Source organism: Zophobas morio, unplaced genomic scaffold (assembly GCF_036711695.1).
Source record: "Zophobas morio isolate AGI-343-1 ecotype UQ-CSIRO unplaced genomic scaffold, CSIRO_AGI_Zmor_V1 ptg000029l, whole genome shotgun sequence".
NCBI lineage: Eukaryota > Metazoa > Arthropoda > Insecta > Coleoptera > Tenebrionidae > Zophobas > Zophobas morio.
Window position 1 is genome coordinate 4,824,591 of NW_026972134.1, and position 19,732 is coordinate 4,844,322.

The 19,732-nt window shown below is 33.3% G+C and overlaps 1 protein-coding gene across 1 annotated transcript; it reads left to right on the forward strand.

Moving 5' to 3' along the window:
• Positions 1–3,280: 3,280 nt before the first annotated feature.
• Positions 3,281–19,151, forward strand: Hip14 (Huntingtin-interacting protein 14). Its single transcript, XM_064067051.1, has 7 exons — positions 3,281–3,691; positions 3,748–4,287; positions 4,343–4,510; positions 6,662–7,024; positions 7,078–7,240; positions 17,577–17,821; positions 17,879–19,151. Exons 1-7 carry the CDS (start codon positions 3,542–3,544, stop codon positions 18,122–18,124), a joined length of 1,875 nt encoding a protein of 624 aa, XP_063923121.1. The 5' UTR covers positions 3,281–3,541; the 3' UTR covers positions 18,125–19,151.
• Positions 19,152–19,732: the final 581 nt, after the last annotated feature.

Sequence of the window (19,732 nt, forward strand, 5' to 3'; positions counted from 1 at the left end):
AGTGTCAAATTTTCTGTCGCATCTTACTACATTATAATTAGACGGAAATAATTCAGCATTTTTAACAGAATCATTCAACCATGACTCAGTTACAACTATTATATCAAAAGCAAGTTCACAAGCATTAACATAGAAAGTATGAGTTTTAGACCGTAATCCCCTAGCATTTTGGTAATATAAAGTAAGATTATTTAAGATACTGTTGGGCTTATTCAGTTTAAAGTGGGCAGAGTAATAATCGTAGGAATACCATTTCTATATTTGATTCGTAGGTTATTTTCACCATTTGTTATGCGATTGTTCATCTCAAATTTCGTGTTTTTATAAATCTGAATTTGCATAGGGGTGCGATCAGAAGATATGGAAATACCAGCAAAATCATTAGAAGTTTTAAGAGAAGCAGCATTCTTTAATGCAGTGTTCACATTATTAATAGTAGGTAATATTACTTTAATAGGCCGACATCGATTATCTTTTGAACCATCAAATCTTCCTAGTCTAAAGAAGCTTATTTGTTCTTCATTAACATTTAATGTGGAGAGAATTTTTGGTACTACAGTCTCATCTAATTGAATCTGTTCTTTATTTGATTTAACATTATCCTCCTTGCAACCATATATAATAATATTACATTTGCATTTCTCCCTTTCAGCTACTTCTTGGACAATTTTTTCGGCCTCGAGTAAGGAAGCAGGAGAACTAGGAGATTGTTGATCGAGGACAGTCGACTTCAAGGTTTTAATATCATTTTGCAACTCGACAATGACTTTTTTCAAATCAGTTATATTGTTTCCCAGTTGAACGCAATTTTTACAAGTATAGTTTAAACCAGAATGTTTGGTATGTATTTTCCTAGCCTCAGCTGCTGAGATATTAACACAATCGATCTTAAAAGCTTTATCGCAAATACAACAATTTACGGTTTTGTGCACTTCAGCAATGGCACCACAGCAGCTACAGTTTACATTACTCCTTGTAATTGTTGTACTAAAAAGGATAAAGAACAGGGACACTATCTTCACACTAGCGGTGTCAGTCGCAGTGGCTTAAAAGAAAACTCACAAAGGTAAAATGGCAACGGTAAGGGTCAGCAGTGGAGTACACAGGAGAAATGAGAAAATAATGAAACCGATTTAATTAAGCGTGGAGGCACTGTACAATAAACACAGTGAGAGAAAAAACTACTCAGAAAAACATGCGCGATAATCTATTGGATGATACCTAAGTGTTGCTAACTTACCAATAAAATTACGAATCAATTGATGATTACAGAAGGAAACAGATTATACCACACTAAACAGCAAATTTAGGGCTATCCAGCAATATAAGTATTATATTTAAATTCACAAAGGAACTTTGATAAATTTGTATTAATAGCAGACACGATGCAAACGTTGATTTGCGAGTTTAATTAATTTTTACACTTATAAACAGATTTAACAAAGACAATAATTATTAATTACATATATTCAAGTATCAACTTCTGTAAGACATCCTAAATTGACATTTCCCTTCTTGAAAAATGAGTACGCATTGGTAATCATTCTCTGTAACCTGAATGGCCCCGATGTTGTACCAACACCAATCACGAGTCGAATAGAACAACAAAAGATAATGATTTACAGTTATTGCAAGGAATAAATCAACAAGTGGATATTCACTCTTGCGTCATTATGAATTTTATACGTAATGTCTGCCATAGGGTCCATATTATTCATTTCAGGTCGCTAGAAACGACTAATAAATCTAGTATCTTTATTTTTTGAGCTATGTAATTGTGGACACCATTTTTCCTATTTAAAATCGGCTTAGAAGTGTCAAGCAGAATGATTATTTTTCCATAAAATGTCAGTAATGTCAATGTAAATAAATTAATCTAGTTCGTCTACAAACTTAAATTCTGAGTCATCCAAACAATACGTCAGATCTACACAAACATTCGATTTAATCTTCAACTGTATAAAACGTAAGGTTAATAATTATTAACAAAAACAATAATTATATTATATTACTTCCTTCAGTCTCTGATTATAATCAGAGACTGAAGGAAGTACCTACAAGAAAACATAATATGTCACACAGAAATAATCCTAAGGTACACATAGAATTTCACATTAAAGACAACAGTATTAAAAATGAAGATAGTTGGTCTAATATACCTAATCCAGTACAGTTTCGGCCACAAAATCTTGGGCAGTTCTGTCATTCCAGTGACATAAGCTATAAAACAGGTTTTACGTACTTATAACCTCAAATTTGTCATGTTTGTCATTTTGACGTAGACTGGAATGTAGATGACGTATGTCAAAATTTATATGACTTATGTCAAAATTTATTTTTTAAAAGTGTCAATCATTATGACAATAAAGCATAGACTACATCGTGTTTTTTTTAAATGACAGAAAAGTACTGCCCAACATTTTCTGGGCGAAACTGTAACAACAAACAAAGGAGAAGGTTGTTGACGGACACAGAGTTTTCCAGGTGTAGATGAAGAAAGTCTGGCCATAGTTTCTTTAATTCAGGTTTTTGAAGACATCTAAAAGCAATCCAAGAATATTCGTTAATTCCTGTTAAACAAATATTAAAAGAAACAATAAGACATATCTGTGAAACGGTATTTTTTCTCGACAAGTTGTTGACTTGAAACCACTTGTAGCTTTACACAATTTGCGACTAACCATTTTAAAAAGTCTTTAAACGAACATTAAACACTTAACACACCTCTAAAACAGTGTAAGTTACTTACTCACCCTACTCACTTGCTAGTAAGACTGGTTTGATAAAATTATTAAAGTGGACATGCGCGGCATATCGCGCTCAAATTAAAAAGAACAATAAAATGTACTTGTATTGATACCAAAAGTTACATTGCTGAGATACGGAGCACTCCCTCCGTCACATACTTGATGCATTTCATTTGTATTTTAATAAAATTTTATGATTTCAACAACTCCGTAAATCTGCTCTGAGTGATTTACAAATTGGTACTTTTTACCTACGAAGCGCACAACATATACTGTGGCACGATCGCCGCGCAGTCAGTTATGAAAATACAGCCCTATTTTCTAATGAGCGTTGCAACGAGTCAACCATTCTATTGCTGTCATAAAATTTTATTAGGATACAGATGAAATGCACCAACAGTATTCTTTCCTGCATGATCGTGAATTCGTGAATCAACCAACATTTGCGTGGGATTCTCTTCTTTTCACTTCTATGATAATTCCCTCTTCACTTTATCGCTCAATGGTCGATACCCCGCTTCCATTACTTCAAATTGTCAATAGTTCAAATTAGTTCCCCCGAGGGCGTTCGCGGTCGCAGCACTTACCTACATCAAATTTCTTAAATAAATATTTTCACAAACCAACATTTGTGCACCAAACAAACCAATATTACAAAAACAAACTCTAAACAACGCCACACCAACTCGTCCCACCAGTTCGAAAACTAACCTGCACCATGCACCGTCTTTGATGTTTTGCCGTCACTCACCTGTCAAAATTGATGAGAAATTTCCCAAAAAGTTGTATTAAAAATGTACCAAAACGCTTGCGGGGCTGCCGCCGCCAGTGCCGGGGGCTGCGTAGGGTCGGAGCGTGATTGTCACAGCCTCATATCCAAGGAGCCCGCAGTGCCTGCTATAGAGCACGACTACAGCGGATTCGACATTGTTAAAGCCACACAAGTAAGTAAAAACGCACAAACTGCGAAATACGATGCCACATCGAACGAACTTTGTAGTATGGGGCCTTCGCGAGGGTTAAGGAGCTGGTCGATGCAGGATATGATGTCAACCAACGAGACACTGAGACGGTGACACTGCTGCACTGGGCCGCCATAAACAACCGCAAGGACATTATCAAGTTCTTTATTGAGCGAGGGGCCGAAGTAGACGCCGTAGGTGGTGAGCTGAACGCGACTCCGTTGCACTGGGCCACCCGACAGGGACACTTGGATGCAGTCGTGATTTTGATGAATGCAGGCACCGATCCCACGCTTAGGGATGCCGAGGGCTGTTCGTGCATTCATTTGGCGGCGCAGTTCGGGCACACGGCTCTTGTGGCGTATTTTATAGCAAGGGGGATTAGCCCAGATCTGGCAGATAGAGCTGGGATGACTCCTTTGATGTGGTCCTGTTGGAAGATTTGCAGCCTCGATCCTACGAGGTTGCTATTGACGTTGGGGGCGTCTCCGAATCTCACTGATCAGCAAGGGAATACAGCGTTACATTGGGCAATATTAGCTAGGAATACTTCGGCAATATCAACGTTGATACTTCAGGTGGGAGGCTGGTACCTGAGTGGTTGAAGACGTGATTACTGTATGTATTTTTTAGGGGCAAGCTAGTTTAAATGTACCTAATCATCGGGGGGATACACCTTTATCAATGTTACAGACGCAGTTGGGAGCTATTTGGATAGGTTCTAAAGTGGCAGAACGCATTAAAGAAGCTGTAAATAGTGGACACTCTAGGAATATTTTAAGTAAAATTACTAAAGATAAAGTAAGTATTGATTTTGGGTGTTTTGTGTTTACAAAAGTTTTGAAAGTTTTATTATAAAACTAAATATTGATTTTATTTATTCTTATGTGACCTTCATGACAAATTTATTACTTAAAGGTAATTGAAAAAGGGAGAAGGTTGTGTTATTTTTGTTGATACATAAAAGTCATACTTTAATTAATTTTACTGCTTTTAATTATTATTAAAATCTATGTCTATTATTAAACATTAACAGAAAATAGTGATTGCTCTGTTACTTATGACGTTGTCATTTATAATTATGTTTGGCATTGACTTGCTTATACCTATATTTCAAAAAATCTATGTGTAGTACTAGCTACATATTTCAAGCATTTAATAATTTTTTCCGAATGACGTCATTAGTTTTCTAGAAGACACGACTAAATAAATTCTAATTTTACTTTCTGCTTTGTCATCTCTGAATTAGTGTTACTGTTGCAAAATTTCGAAGAAATCCGTTATCTAATCGCGGAGAAACTATAGAACCGTGCCACAATGAAATTTGGATTATTTTTATGCAACCTTTTTTTTATAAATTCTCCACCCCATAATTTGTGTCTTAGACAGCTAACAGTTTTAAGGTAGCTAATTTAGCAGATTGTCTTCCGCTACAACAAAAATAAAATATTTAAAAAAATAATCAAAGCTATGTTTTACGTTAAACGAAATCGAGTTGGTTTATTGTAAAGACAATGAATCAAGTATAAAGAGTTGAATTATTCTTATTTTTATAGATGTCACAATATTGTTCCCACGTACGTACGTTTATATATGTGATTTTAACGATACGAAATTTTTAAATAAATAAAATGGTTTCATTATTTTTAAATCCTAAGTATTGGTAGAATAACATAACATATTTAAATGTTCAAATAATCATTTGAAGTGATGTTATTTATTATTATTCGTCTAAAAACGTTTAAAAATAATAATCAAAAAAATCATTCCCTATTTCCACAATGACTACTTATTGTGGCAGTAAAAACTAAAACAGTAATTTTAATAATTTGAATTTAAATTATCGTTTGTATGACATGCTATAACAAAAATTCAAAGCTCTGATAACTTTGACGCACGTAGTTTTTAAATGTAAATTACGCATTGTATTATGAAACAAAGCATATTGTGACTAACATATAGGATAGTAAAAATTTTATCTTCGTTATGACGATCTCAAAAACGTCACGAGGTGCGAATTTCGTACGTTTCTAAGAAAATTGTACAGTTTTGTAACCATCAATTATTTAAAAAAAAGCGATATATTTAAGTTGCTAGAATTGTCCTAAAAAGTAAATTTTGTTATGTCAAAAATTTAAAAGTTGTGGAGACTTCATCTCGTAAAGTTAGTAGAGGTTTTTTTAAATATGCTGTTAATTGTGGTCTTATTTATTCTTTACTAAAGTAATCCAAGAGATTTTTTTTCTAGTTTTCATAGAACAAGCAAACCGGAAAAAGTTAACTATCCAAATATTCTTATCTTTAAAGCGTCTAAATTTCATGAAAACAAATACTGTTTATTCTTTTACTTGCTGTACAGTTTTATACGAATCTTCAGCATGTATTGTAGTGTTAATTAACATGTTTTTTTACTACCGGACGCAGGAGATACCTTTACAAATGTCGCCATTTAATAAAAGAGTTTAAAATCAATATTTGTTGCTTTAATTCTGTTAATTAATACGTCGCATAATCAAAATAAATTTGGCTCTTTGAAAACAACCTGTTATATAAGAGTTGTAAATTATATTGACTTTATATATATATTGATATAAAAGGAAGGTGCTGAAAATACAATTGCTGTTATACAATGACATTTGTATGCTTCTGTTCAAATAAATTCGTCATAATGGAACTTAAAAAAATAAATACGAAGCGAATTATTATAAGAACTTTAATATTTTCAACCAGTTTTCAATGAATTGAATAATACTGTCATTACAAAAAATTAAGTACAATTAAAAAACTAACAGAATATAACCAAAAACTCTGAATCTCAACTATATAATCCAAATGCGCAACAACCGTGTTTTGTGCAGTCTTTTTGAAAAGATTGCACTTCATTACAACATTCTCCAACAATACATCCAGTTGAAGTTCCAACACCAAAACTTACCCTTCTTTTTGTTTCAGAGATTACGGTGGTGGTGTATGGTCGGTACACCCTTCATGGCATTTTACATCGCCGGTTCGATTCTAGGCACAAATTTAATAATTTTAATCAAGCTATTTTTATTAGTATGCTTATATATAGTTTTACATTACGCCGGTCAAATTTTATACGACGATAGGTTAATGGCACTTCTACCTCTAAGTATTTACTTATCAACAAAACTGTGGATGTATTTTACGTGGTTCATATACATAATGCCGGTCACTGGCATACTTACAACGGTCGTCTTCCTTAGTAGTTCAGGAATACTGTGGTATTGTTTCCTAAAGTCATGGTTAGGAGACGCTGGAGTTATATCAGCCTCACAACAGTTAAGGTTTAGGGTGAGTACTATAAAGAAAAACGAGAATTGTCCTGATGACGTTTTATTTTGTAGACTATAATCGAATTAGCTGAACAGGGTTCAGGTGGTTTTGAACCGTCAACTTTTTGTTCGTCCTGTCTTGTTAGAAGGCCACTGAGGTCGAAACATTGCTCAGTGTGTAATACTTGCGTTGCTAGGTTCGATCATCATTGTCCTTGGGTAGCGAATTGTATAGGTGAGTTGTTATTTAATAATAAGATTAAGGAATCTCGAAACGACGATTAACTACGAATCTTTAGCGAATGAAATACGTATGAGTCACGTGATGTTGTTTTAACACCGTTTACTCACTTTAAGCTATATATTAGATTAGTTAAAACGTTCAGGCAGTTATTTTCTGGGTATTCGGTAACCGTACAGCTGATAGTCCATACGACTGAATGGTGTTCTTAGACACAACAAATACTGTCTTGTCCCTTGTTCCAAAAAGTATAGTGAAATCATAAAATTAAATGTTTATAATCGTAAAACAGTGTAAACTGCAGAGTTTACAATGTGTCACCAGTACAATGCAATTTTATAATAAGCAAGAAAATGCGTTGAAATGATTAGGCAACCAATAATACATATTATAAAAAATCGTACTGGATAGATGAATAAACTAGGTACATTGATTAAAAACATACAGATAGACCCATCCTATTGTTTGGAGCGAACGCGCCGCAGGCCGGTGAATAACGAACGCACCTACATTTGGCCGTCAAACCGTCGAATAGCTTGGTCCACAATCGCGCGCATAGGCAACCCTCATAACAGCAACAAATCTGTTCTTAAATCTACCACTCGATAGAGAGCGACGAAAAAAAAAAGTAAGAATCTCATAGTAAGCGTTAAGATAATTTACAACGTTGCCAGATGAGCCTAACACAACTTTGGCGTCATTTCTAGTCAATTAGATTTTATTGCGTTTAGAAGTTTCTGATAAATAAATGGGATTCTTATAATGAATAAATAACACAAACAAATTATTACTTGTTGTTTTAAATACTTGTTAGTGCTATTGAAAACTTAAAAATAAATATAAATAACGCATTGGAATTTTTTTCGCGCTTTCGTGAGCTCGCTTTAGTTACTAATAAATACAAAGGAAAATGATTTTAAATACGTTTTCTCAAAATTTACTATATAGAAACATGCATTAATATATGTCTTTAAAAAACGGGCAAAATATGGCGCATAAACTCGAAAGTAAGTCATTTTTTTTTTCACATTTTATGATGTAAGTACAATTAGATATATTGAGAACTCGATAAATTTATTGAAATATAATTTGTGTTAAAAAAGATTTTTGTCCTTTTATGGTCTATTTACATAATTTACTTTTTTACAATTAATGTTTTTAATACATAACACAAGTTCTTGATATATATAATTTTTTTGTTAAATAAGAATCGTGTTTTATTTAATTTTAACCAAGAAAATTTTTCGCTTCTTGTCTAACATCCTTTTGTACATTAAGAGCACGGGTAGTATAATACCATTACTCCATTGCTACCTACCTACTTCTGTTCACTACCTGGGCATACGGACCAAGCGAAAGATGTTGCAGTAATAAAACGTTGCCAGATGAGCCTAACACAAATTTACGGGTATTTCTAGTGAACTGGATTTTGTTTCGTATAGAAGTTTCTGGTAAATAAATGGGATTATTATAATGAATAACTAATACAAACAAATTATTATTATTACTTTTTTTAACCCATTAGACGCTTATAGGCTATTGCATACGTTTCTCGAAAAATCGTTGGTAATAAATTCAGTGAAGCATCTTTGCGCCTTAATTCCTATGCATAAATTGGCATTTTGAATAAAGGTCGAAGGAAAAAATTGTTATGGTTTTATGGTTTATCTACATAATTTAGTTATTTACAATGAATGTTTTTAATACATAGTATAAGTTTATGATATTATTTATTTTTATTACAATTAATAATCGTGTGTTTTCTTTAATTTTCAACAAGAAAATTTTGTCGCTTATTATCTAACATGTTTTTATACAATGAAAAACACCAGTTTACATCCCAGGACATTGCAGGAGAATATTTAAGTAAATAAGCTTTTGCTATATCACTTCGACAACTATTTAAAAAAAAAAACAAACAGTGGAAAAACGGAACAGATTCACAAATTTTTCTTTTATTTCTTCTGTTTTGCAAGGAGTGGGAAATATGGTGTTTGTACATTTTATAATGAAAATATTGATTTTAGGCAAATTTCAGCACCACTTACACACCTTACCAGATATGTAATAAATAAATAAAATTATTAAAACAGTTCAATTTAAATTAAGTCAAATAAATGTTAAAATAAGCAGATGCCTTGTTCTTCCATATAAACTTGCAAGCATTAAATTCTTCCATATAAATTTGCACTATTCAAATATAGCGTATAGCGTGTTTGGACTTGCCAGCACGTAGCCCGTATATGAATCCTATAGAACATCTGTGGGATGAACTTAAGCAAAGAATTAGAGATAAGCTCCCGGCTTCTGGGTCACTCCAAGAGCTCAGAATACCCATTGAAGAAGAGTATCCCGCAAGAAGTTGTCGTCACCTTAATTGAGTCCATGAATAGACGAATGCGAGCGGTTATTAGAGCTAGGGGTGGCTACACCGAATATTAACACCATTTTCTTCTTTAAATTGTTGATTTTGTTAACATAAAAAATTTCATTATTGAACAATTTTCTTTTTTGCCCAAAAAAGAATATTGCAAAACAATTTCATAAAGTTTTTCCTAACTCTGTTTTAAAGACAAACATCTGGTCTTTCTAATGTCTTTTTTAGTTTCTTTAAGTGTAATATAGTTCGGTGGAAAATTTGATTCAAAGTCAGATGTGAATACTGGCCCGATTTCAATGCTCGCAAGTGTAGTATATTTATATTACGTAAAATATTTCAATTTACAAAAACTGCAGCTTAGAATATCCTGATTTTTTTTACATTTAAACTCAATTTAAACCAGCTTCTCTTGAATCTTTTTTAAAAACACCAAATTGGATATTCGGCATTTTTTTTTTATTTTGATGCCATTTTCCTTTTTTAAATAATTTACATATAATTAAATAATATAAGATAATTTTTACATTGAAAGTCAATTTTACGTTGTACTGATAATGAATTTCTTCGTAAACACTTTCAAATATGTTTAAACACTCATCGATAACATTTCTAAAACTATTTTTATTACCACAAGATTTTTCGCTTGGCCAGAATGGTCAGGTAGTGATCGGAATAATGTGATTATTAAACCAAGAAATTGGGTAAATTTTCTTGGAAGAGTTTGTTTCATCAATGAAAATTTTTGGTTTTTAATTCTGGCGCTTGAAAGTCCCGCCATATTAAAATGGATTATTTCATAACCTGTTTCGTAATAACTGTAAATACTGGCCATATCGATCCCAAACTTGTACAGATACGTTTTTTAATGTTTCTATTTTCAATTAAATAAATTTTATTTTGCAAAATACCTAACATCTATACGTATGCACTACCGCATTCACTATATTTCCATTCTGTGCACTTTATTTTCATTGCTGAAATATTTTTCGCTTCACTCTTAAGTAGGGGCAGGTAAGAATGTAAGAACTGAAGTAGGTAGGAAGTATCAGTGAAACCAGCGGTCTTTTAATAGTTCGGAAATGAAGAGATTTAATCAAGTTTCCCAGAAAAGTCTGTGTATTCAATGAAAATTTTAGTTTTTTGATATAATTAAGTAGGTAGAATTTTAAGCCAGATCGACGTTTGTACAATACGCCATATTTTCTTCTCGCTGCAAGACAAAACAAATAAAAGAAATCTAAATCTATTCTATTTTGCCGCGGTTTGTTTTCTTTGAGATAGTTCTTGTGTCGAAGTGAAACATCAAAAGGCCGAAAGTCCCGAGATCAAAGAGTGAATTTTAAAACACATAAAAACTACTTCTTTTTGGAAAAGCTTATTTAAATATTGTCCTGTAACGTCCTGCGACGTGGAATAGAGTTTTTCAATGTATAAAAATATATTACATGTAGATAATAATAAGCGAAATATTTTCTTGGTTAAAAGTAAAGAAAACACGATTATTATTTGAAATAAAAATAAATAATGTCAAGAACTTGATCTAAAAACATTCATTGTAAATAAGTAAATTAGTAAACCATAATACCACAAAGAATCTTTTTTTAACACAAATTATTAAGAAAAAATCGATAAATTTTCAGTAACGAGTTATCGATATAATTGTACTTAGATCATAAAATGTGAAAGAAAATTACTTAAATTTTTTTAAGGCATATATTAATGCATATGTTTTGTCTTTAGTTTATATCTGCCCTTCTCTAGTGTAATAAATTTTCTAAAAAATATTGTAAATTTTGAGAAAACACATTTAAAATCATGTTCCTTCGTAATTATTAGTAACAAAAGCTTAAAAAAAATCCAATGTGTTATTTACATTTATTTTTACGTTTTCAATAGCACTAACAAGTATCGAAAACAACAAGTAATAATTTGTGTGTATAATTTATTCATTATAATAATACCATTTATTTATAAATAATAATAATAAATAAATAAATAAATAATCGGTTTATTTCCAACAGGTGATATTCACCTAATTACAGGAAAAACTAAAAATTACATAAATGTAGGTATGACTAAATAATATTTTTAATTTAAGTAGGATACAATAATAAAAATAAAAATAACTAGAAATTAAGAAAATCTGTGATTCTGTGAGAAAAAAAAAGATCAGTTATATTTCAATAAATGAAACAACAGCCTTTGAAATTGCAGCTATGGAGTTAGAGTAAATATCGCACACACAATTTATTTTATTAGCTATATCGGACATTAGTGCAACTGGAGACCTAACTAAGACATTAGTTCTTTTAGAAATACAATAAAATATGTTCGAATTTCTTGGGTTTAAACGAGGAACCAAAAAGTTTAATTTATGCAGAAGATAAGGGCAGTCGATCCGAAAATGAACTAGGTTATACAAAAAACGAAGAACGCTAACAACACGCCTAGTATGCAGCGTGGTTAGATTGAATCTTGCTAACAGAACAGTGTGATCAAAGCCTCTAGGAGGATAAGCACCGTCAATCAAGTAAGACATGAATTTCAAATATTTTCTCTGTAGTGTTTCCAAATGATTCACATGAATGTTATATATGGGATACCAAACCATTATGCCGTACTCCAGTCTGGATCTTATAAGGGAGCAAAAGAGAAGGATTAAAACCGATATATCGGAGAAATCTTTACAATTTCTATAAATGAAACCATAAGTTTTATATGATTTAGCTAAGATATCTGATATATGATCGACGAAGTAAAATTTTTGGTCAAATAAAATACCAAGATCTCTGAATAAATAAACACGATTTACAGGTACCGCATTCAAGACATAATTATGCTGATAAAATTCTTTTTTCCTTGTGAAAGACATAACGTTACATTTGGATATATTAAGTGTTAAACGATTTTCCTTGCACCATTCCAATAATTGATTTTGATCACTTTGCAGAGCTAAACAGTCACCAACTGATTTTATTTCAAAGAAGAGTTTCATATCATCAGCATATAATAACTTTTCACAATGAATTTCGTCAACTATGTCATTAATAAATAAAAGGAACAAAAGCGGAGCTAGATTAGACCCTTGGGGCACACCGGAGGTAGGAGAGAAATTTGAAGAGTGAAAATTGCGGTATTTAACAAACTGGACTCTGTTAAATAAATAAGATTCCAGAAGTGACAACAAGGACTGAGTGAAACCAAAATGATGTAACTTGTTTAAGAGAATGAAGTGGTCAATTTGGTCAAAAGCTTTTTGAAAATCGGTATAAATTACGTCCACTTGGCTTTTACGATCTATTACTTCGGACACAAACTGACTGAAGTAGGCTAAATTTGTGACGGTAGATCGCTTTTCAACAAAACCGTGTTGTTCAGGGGATACTAAAGTTTTGACTTGAAAATAAATACGCTTATGTATTATGCATTCTAATATTTTGGAAAAGTTGCAAAGCAGAGCAATAGGTCTATAGTTCTGGACTAACTTTGGATCACCTTTTTTAAAGACAGGAGTGAGGCTAGCCTGCTTCCAGATATCTGGGAATTGAGATTTTTTTATAATTAAGTTAAATAATAAGAGCAAAGGTCTAACAAAAGCGTGAGCACAATCCTTCAAAATGAAACTTGGGATACCATCAATTCCGGCTGTGAATGAGTCTTTGGATCGTCTTAAGGCATACAAGATTTCATCGTCAGTTAAAGGTGTAAGGGAAATTGGAGTACTAGAAAGACTGGTAGATATCGATTGCATCTTACTGGGACGGGACAAGATATTTGTGGAGCTAAAAAAGTCGTTGAAAGCATTGACGATTTCATATGGAGTAGACAAATCGGTATCATTGTAACTCATATCTCCAGGAATTCTACTGTGTCCTTTTTTATTACGAATAAATGTCCAAAGTTTCTTTGGATCTGCAGATATAGAGTTTTGCGCTGTATTTAGGTATTGCCTATAGGCCGATTTAATTTGACATTTACAAAGTGATCTAAAATGTTTGAACTTGTTGAAAAAATCGTTTGATTTAAAACTTTTAAATTTTTTGAAGTAGTAAGATTTTAATTTTAAATTATTTATTATCTCACGACTGAACCATGGAGGATATCTGTGACTAGTGTTAGCGTTGGCCGCAAATTTTGGAATAGCAGCATCGAAAATGGCATTCAAAGTGTTATAAAAAAAAGAACATGCATCATTGACATCCTTAAAGTTATGTAGGGGAGACCAGTCTTGAGAAGAAAGTAGCTCGTATAGTAACGGATAGTTGGCTCTTTTAAAGTTAAACTGTTGTATATTAACATTCGTGCTAAAATTGACGTATGGCTTTTTTAAGAGATCAAAATTTATATCCAGACTAGGATGATGATCGTCTTCATCAACGAGTGAATTCTCAGATCGCTCCACCGTACAGTCAAAACTGGAAAAAACTAAATCTAAGATACAGCCGAATTTGTTAAGGACATTACTGCATTGCGTAAGGTTGTGAAACTGACTAAAATTACGTAACGATATGCAGATGCTATCGTTGCTCTTGAGAAAATTAGGGGTGTTAAAATCGCCTAAGATAATTACTCTGTCGCTCAGCGTTCCTTCAATAGTGCTAAATATGTTGAGAAATTCCTGGTAATCACTAACAGTGGTAGAGGGAGGTACGTATAAAACAAATATATGCAAACTATCATTCGAATTGATGGAAATTTTCACACCAACAATGTCTATAGAGGGTAAGGCATTAGTAATAAGCGAGAGGTCTAATTGACAGCATGAAAATTTGTTATCAATGGCAAGAAGTACTCCGCCACCTTTAGAAACATTTAAACATTGAAAATTTCTGTCTTTTCTGAACACAAGAAAATTGGAGGGAAAGAGTTCGTTGCTTTGAATGTCATTGGAAAGCCAGCTTTCAGAAAGAGCAATAAAGTCATAATCACAACTACAAATATTATTATAAAATGAACCAATCTTTGACCGTAACCCTCGAACATTTTGATAAAAACAAACAAGTTGATCGGAGTAATTAGGTGACGCGATTAGTTTAAACTGACGATTTTTGGAGTTCCATTAAAATAGCGGATCCTTAAATTAGATTCTCCCTTTGCCAAACGATCATTTAATTGAGCCTTAAGTTGTTTATATACTTCCTGTTGCCTTAGTGTCCTATCAAACGAAATCCTAATATTCTTAAACTGCGAATCATGTATGAGGTTTTTGGCGCCGCGAATTATACTTAAAACATCAGATTCATCTTTGAAAGATACCTTAATGGGACGAATGCGTGATTCATTAACTCGCCCTAATCTAACGATATTAAGATCGGTGAAAGTATTAGTTGGATTGGTGATGTTAAAAACATTGTTAAGAACAAGGGTGTCTTTATCTTTACTACCTTGTCTTGTATTAGTATCAGGTTCTTCAGGAAGATTGAAAATAATGAGATTTTTGCTTCGTCTTTGGCGTTCCAGAATCTCTTGAGCAACTTCTTCTAACGTAGGTACAGCCTGTTGTTGTTGAGGCGCTTGCGAAAGCTTGACTTTGATGTCATCGAGCTGAGTCTGAATGTCAGCTTTAAGATTATCAATGGCAGATGACATCTCACTGCGGAGAGATGAGATGAGTGTTTTAAGATCCGTAAATACTAGCATATTATTGTTGCACTGGTTGCACACAATTTTTATTGATCTGGATTTGGATCTTGTCATTTTTATTTCGCTCTCAGAAATACCTATACATTTAAGATGTACGGTGCCTTGACATGCGTCACACTGCGTTCTGCCGGCATTAGGGTCACCAGCTGTATTACAATTTACACACAGAGGCATATTAATATTGCGAGAATTATTTAGTTTTGATTCTTATAAGCAAAATTTGAGGACAAATAACAGGGATACAGCTCGCACCTAGGGGCCTTTCAAGGTGACTAACGCACAACACAAGATGGCCTCGGAAATACAGGTTATTAAGGTAAACACAGAGGTTAATAATTATTAAGAGCGATAAGTTAATTGCTCGGCTTATCTATTAGAAAAAAGAAAAAAAAGACTCCCACGATAAGAATGAATTCGGTGAACGCAGTGTTTTAAATTGGAAAATACTCCGTTGTTTCAAATCGGAAATGGATACAAATCATACCACCATAATAGGGTACGTGGATCTTCAGATTGGTACCAAATACACTTATTGTAACGGCGGAGGTCCACACTAATTTCACTAAAAACTAGCACAACCTACATTCATCACACGAGCGAATTCTCACTATCATATTATCAGAAACTTCTGAACGAAATAAAATCTAATTGACTAGAAATAACGGCAAAGTTGTGTTAGGCTCATCTGGCAACGTTGTAAATTATCTTAATGCTTACTACGAGATTCTTACAAATTTTTTTCGTCGCCTTCTATCGAATGGTAGATTTAAGAACAGATTTGTTGCTGTTATGAGGGTTGTCTATGAGCGTCCAAGCTATTCGACGGCGTTTGACGGCCAAATGTTAGTGCGTCATCTCTTATTCGCCGGCTTTCGGCGCTCCAAACGGTAAGATCGGTCTAAGATGTATCCGTAAAACCAAATTTCATACTTCCAGAATTTCAATCTTGGTTTCACACAAATGGTCTAAAATTTAATGAAAATAACTAAATAACTAAAACACACATAATGCTGTTCCACCACATCAATAACAATAGCAATTATGTAAAAAATATAGTACTTGACAGCACCAGGCTAAATCTAGAGTCACACTTAAATTTTCTAGAGGTCGACATCGACGAAAATTTAACATGGAACTATCATGAGAGAGTATAACCAAAAAAACTTAGTACTGTGTCTTACATGCTTAGGGAACTGAAAAAGGTAGTCAACCTCGAAATTCTCTTAAGTTATTATTACTATCATTTCTTTTCTATCCTATGGTACGGTTTCATTTTCAAGTGTTTGTTATGCAAAAAAGAGCGATGAGAATAATAGCAGATTTAAAAATGACGGATTCGGGTAGGGATAGGACGAAACCAGATCAGACCCAAGCCTTAAACAGCCCTCCGGCCAAAACGGGGAATTCACCCATACTCAGATAGTGGAAAATCAATGGTGTGCCTGGTTGATTACAGTTTTTGTTATGGTTTGTTGTCAGTTGTTTTGTTATGGACGCTGTGTACATATTTATGTGTAAGACGCTCTCCATACACCCTCTGTTATGACTGTCCCGGACCAAGGTAAAAACGTTTTCCACTCCATCACAGTACAAAGATCATTCAGTAGGGACAACTCGCTATTTTTACTGACCCGTTTTCATGGGTGGTCGTTTGTCTTGTGACCGTATGAGGACGCGCAACTCAAGGTACTTCTGTTTCTTACACATTGAAACATTGAATTTCGGTACTTTGGTTATCTAGTGACTTTAATGTGAAATATTTGAAATTTCGCAGTTTAGCTACATTGGTTTTGATGATTTAAGGCTGATATTCGGTGGAATTATTTCAGTTAAACGTAATTTTCACAGAGACATTCTAAAAAACATTCTTCATGTTTTGATGGGACCATTGTTTACTAATTGTTTATAGTTTTTTGTAAAAAAAATGAAATGTATATTAGCGTTTCCTAATGACGTTCAATTTTATAGGCCTCAAGACATGGAAAATAAATTAATAAGTCGGCATTTCTGATGTAGGGCGCTTAATTAATTATTTAAGTTTGACTTAAATTGTTGGGATTTTTTCTGTATCACAGATTTTATTGATTTATTATTTCAGTGTGATATTCACCTTTATTCTTGTGTCCTAGACCTGCTCCTAACAAAATTCCACTTACCGCAGAACCATTTTCTAAGTGTCATTGTTTTTAGTTATCTAAAAATTGTTATATAGTTCTCCTTGATACATAAATTGTGATTCCATGTTTTCTATAGTTTAGATGTTACGAGCATTTGAAGAATCTCTGCAAACGGATTGTCTTCTTCCAGGTGCTAAAAATCACAAATACTTCATCGGCTTCCTGGGCAGTTTAGTCATGATGTGCTGTCAAATGTTGTATGGTTCCATCAAATTCTGGCAAAACCAAAGCACTTGCAACGTCACAACATCAGAGGGCTACTGGAAATTCGTTATGTCGATTGGACAATGTGATACATGGGTAGCTTGGGTGGCTGCCAATACTCTTTTCCATTGTGTGTGGGTCTTCATGCTTCTTATATGTCAATTGTATCAGGTTAGTATTATTAAAAAAAAAAAAAAATTAGACGACACTATCGTCAATTACTTTCAGATCTCATGTCTCGGAATGACTACAAACGAACGAATGAACCGAGGTCGCTACACATACATTCTCAGCAACGGCGGCAAAAGCCCCTTTTCCAAAGGCCCCATCAAAAACCTGCTTGAATTCTTCGACTGCACCTGTTTCGGTCTTTTCAAGCCGGAAAATAAAGATTGGCTGACGAGTTACGATTTAGACAAAAATATCGAACATCAGCCACTTCTGAAAAACAAAGAGAATTTTCAGTATGTGTAAATACTGTAGACACAATAATCCAAAGATCCGACTGAGGCTTTTTTCATAGTGAATCTGTAAAGTTAGCTCTCTAAGTTAAGAAAACCACCAACATTCCTTATTTTGCAGTTTGACTAAAGATAGTGTATATATTTTTGAGGTGTAAATACGTAGTAGCGAACACTGCAGTAAAATGATCAAGTACAATAATTGTTGAACAATTCCCTTCGGATATCACATACGTGTTAACACTTAAATTCTAGTCAATATGGGTATGTACTTAGGACGAATAAGTGCACCTGAATTTTAAATAAATGTCATTTTATTCATAACCACTCCAGTTCCGTAGAGTAGGTTTTCACACGTCTATTCTAAATCTGTGTAAATTAGGTTTAACGGTTGTGGATAAAATATTGAATTGTTTGAAAATATGCGAGTCTTGTGAACGTAGCTATCGTGAGGAGTCGTGGGAAATGTCACTTTGTTATCTAAAGCTTGATAGCGAAGTCGAATCTTTAGTTATAATTGTGAACCTTTTTATGTGGCATTTCTGCTGTAGCCTGCCGGTTACATTCAAGCAAAACTGTTAAAAGCAAGCTGTATCAATATGGGTAAATCTTGATCATTTATTTTTTATATCACGTTTTTTGTATCCTTCCAACTTAAGCAATGTCTGTCTGTGTTTTAGAGACTGTACATAATCTAATTCAGATGTTGCCGTTCAAAATCAAAAATTCTAACGAGTTTACTAGCTTTTGCTATTGTATAGTTTCTTTTCGCATTCGAGTTGAATAATTTAAATAGAATAGTCCAAAATACTTGCCTTTTAGCTGTAAACGATGTATTTTATTTGATTTTTTGTTAAATCAAAAGAGTATTTTCATATGATGTGCTTGGTGCTTGCTTGCTCTGTGTGTAAGCTTCAAGTGAAAGTGAATATGTCACGTTTTACGATATAAACTATTTACATTTAAGCACTATTTGCATTGAATTGTATATTGTACTGTTATATTTTATATGTAATTATTATATTGATTTAAATTATTAATTCGGATTTTGTTTACCAAGTTTCTAAAACAAGTCTAGGTCATTCTGCGTCGAGATATCGACTACTACCGACAACAAGGTACGGAAAAAACTAATTTAAACACTCCCCTTCCAACACCGCAAAGGACGATGCCAACGAGACGGCCGGATTCACGAGGGTTGAAAGTCTGGTATTGCAAATAAGTTGTGATAATCGAAACATCCCGCCTTAAAATGTGAAAACAAATTGAAAGCCCGCGAAAAATTTAAAAATTCGAAATCTGGCCTTGGCTGTGATCGTCTAACAAAATGGAAAAGTACCGCTAAATAAAACAGAAACGAGAGGACACAAAATTATTTATTCATCCACTGACAAAAAAAAAAGAAAAAAAACTGCGTGCGAGGCTGACTCGTTAAACGTTAAACGTTCTGAACCAATGCAAATATTTGAATGTCACACATTTAATAAAAACAAATAAAAATCTGATTTAAAGTACAGACGTGTGGCGGCAAATTAAAAATTATGGCAGTCAATAAGAACACAACAAAAATACCCAGGGCGTTCTAGCACAAGCGGAGTTTGGGGCTACCGGTCGTGGCTGT

What these genes read in the sequence shown, in the direction of transcription:
- Hip14 (XM_064067051.1), top strand. Translation starts at nt 3,542, where the DNA reads ATGTACCAAAACGCTTGCGGGGCTGCCGCCGCCAGTGCCGGGGGCTGC. An exon ending in TATCAACGTTGATACTTCAG is followed by an intron (nt 4,288 to 4,342) that starts GTGGGAGGCTGG and finishes TGTATTTTTTAG; the next exon opens with GGGCAAGCTAGTTTAAATGT. An exon ending in CACAACAGTTAAGGTTTAGG is followed by an intron (nt 7,025 to 7,077) that starts GTGAGTACTATA and finishes TTTATTTTGTAG; the next exon opens with ACTATAATCGAATTAGCTGA.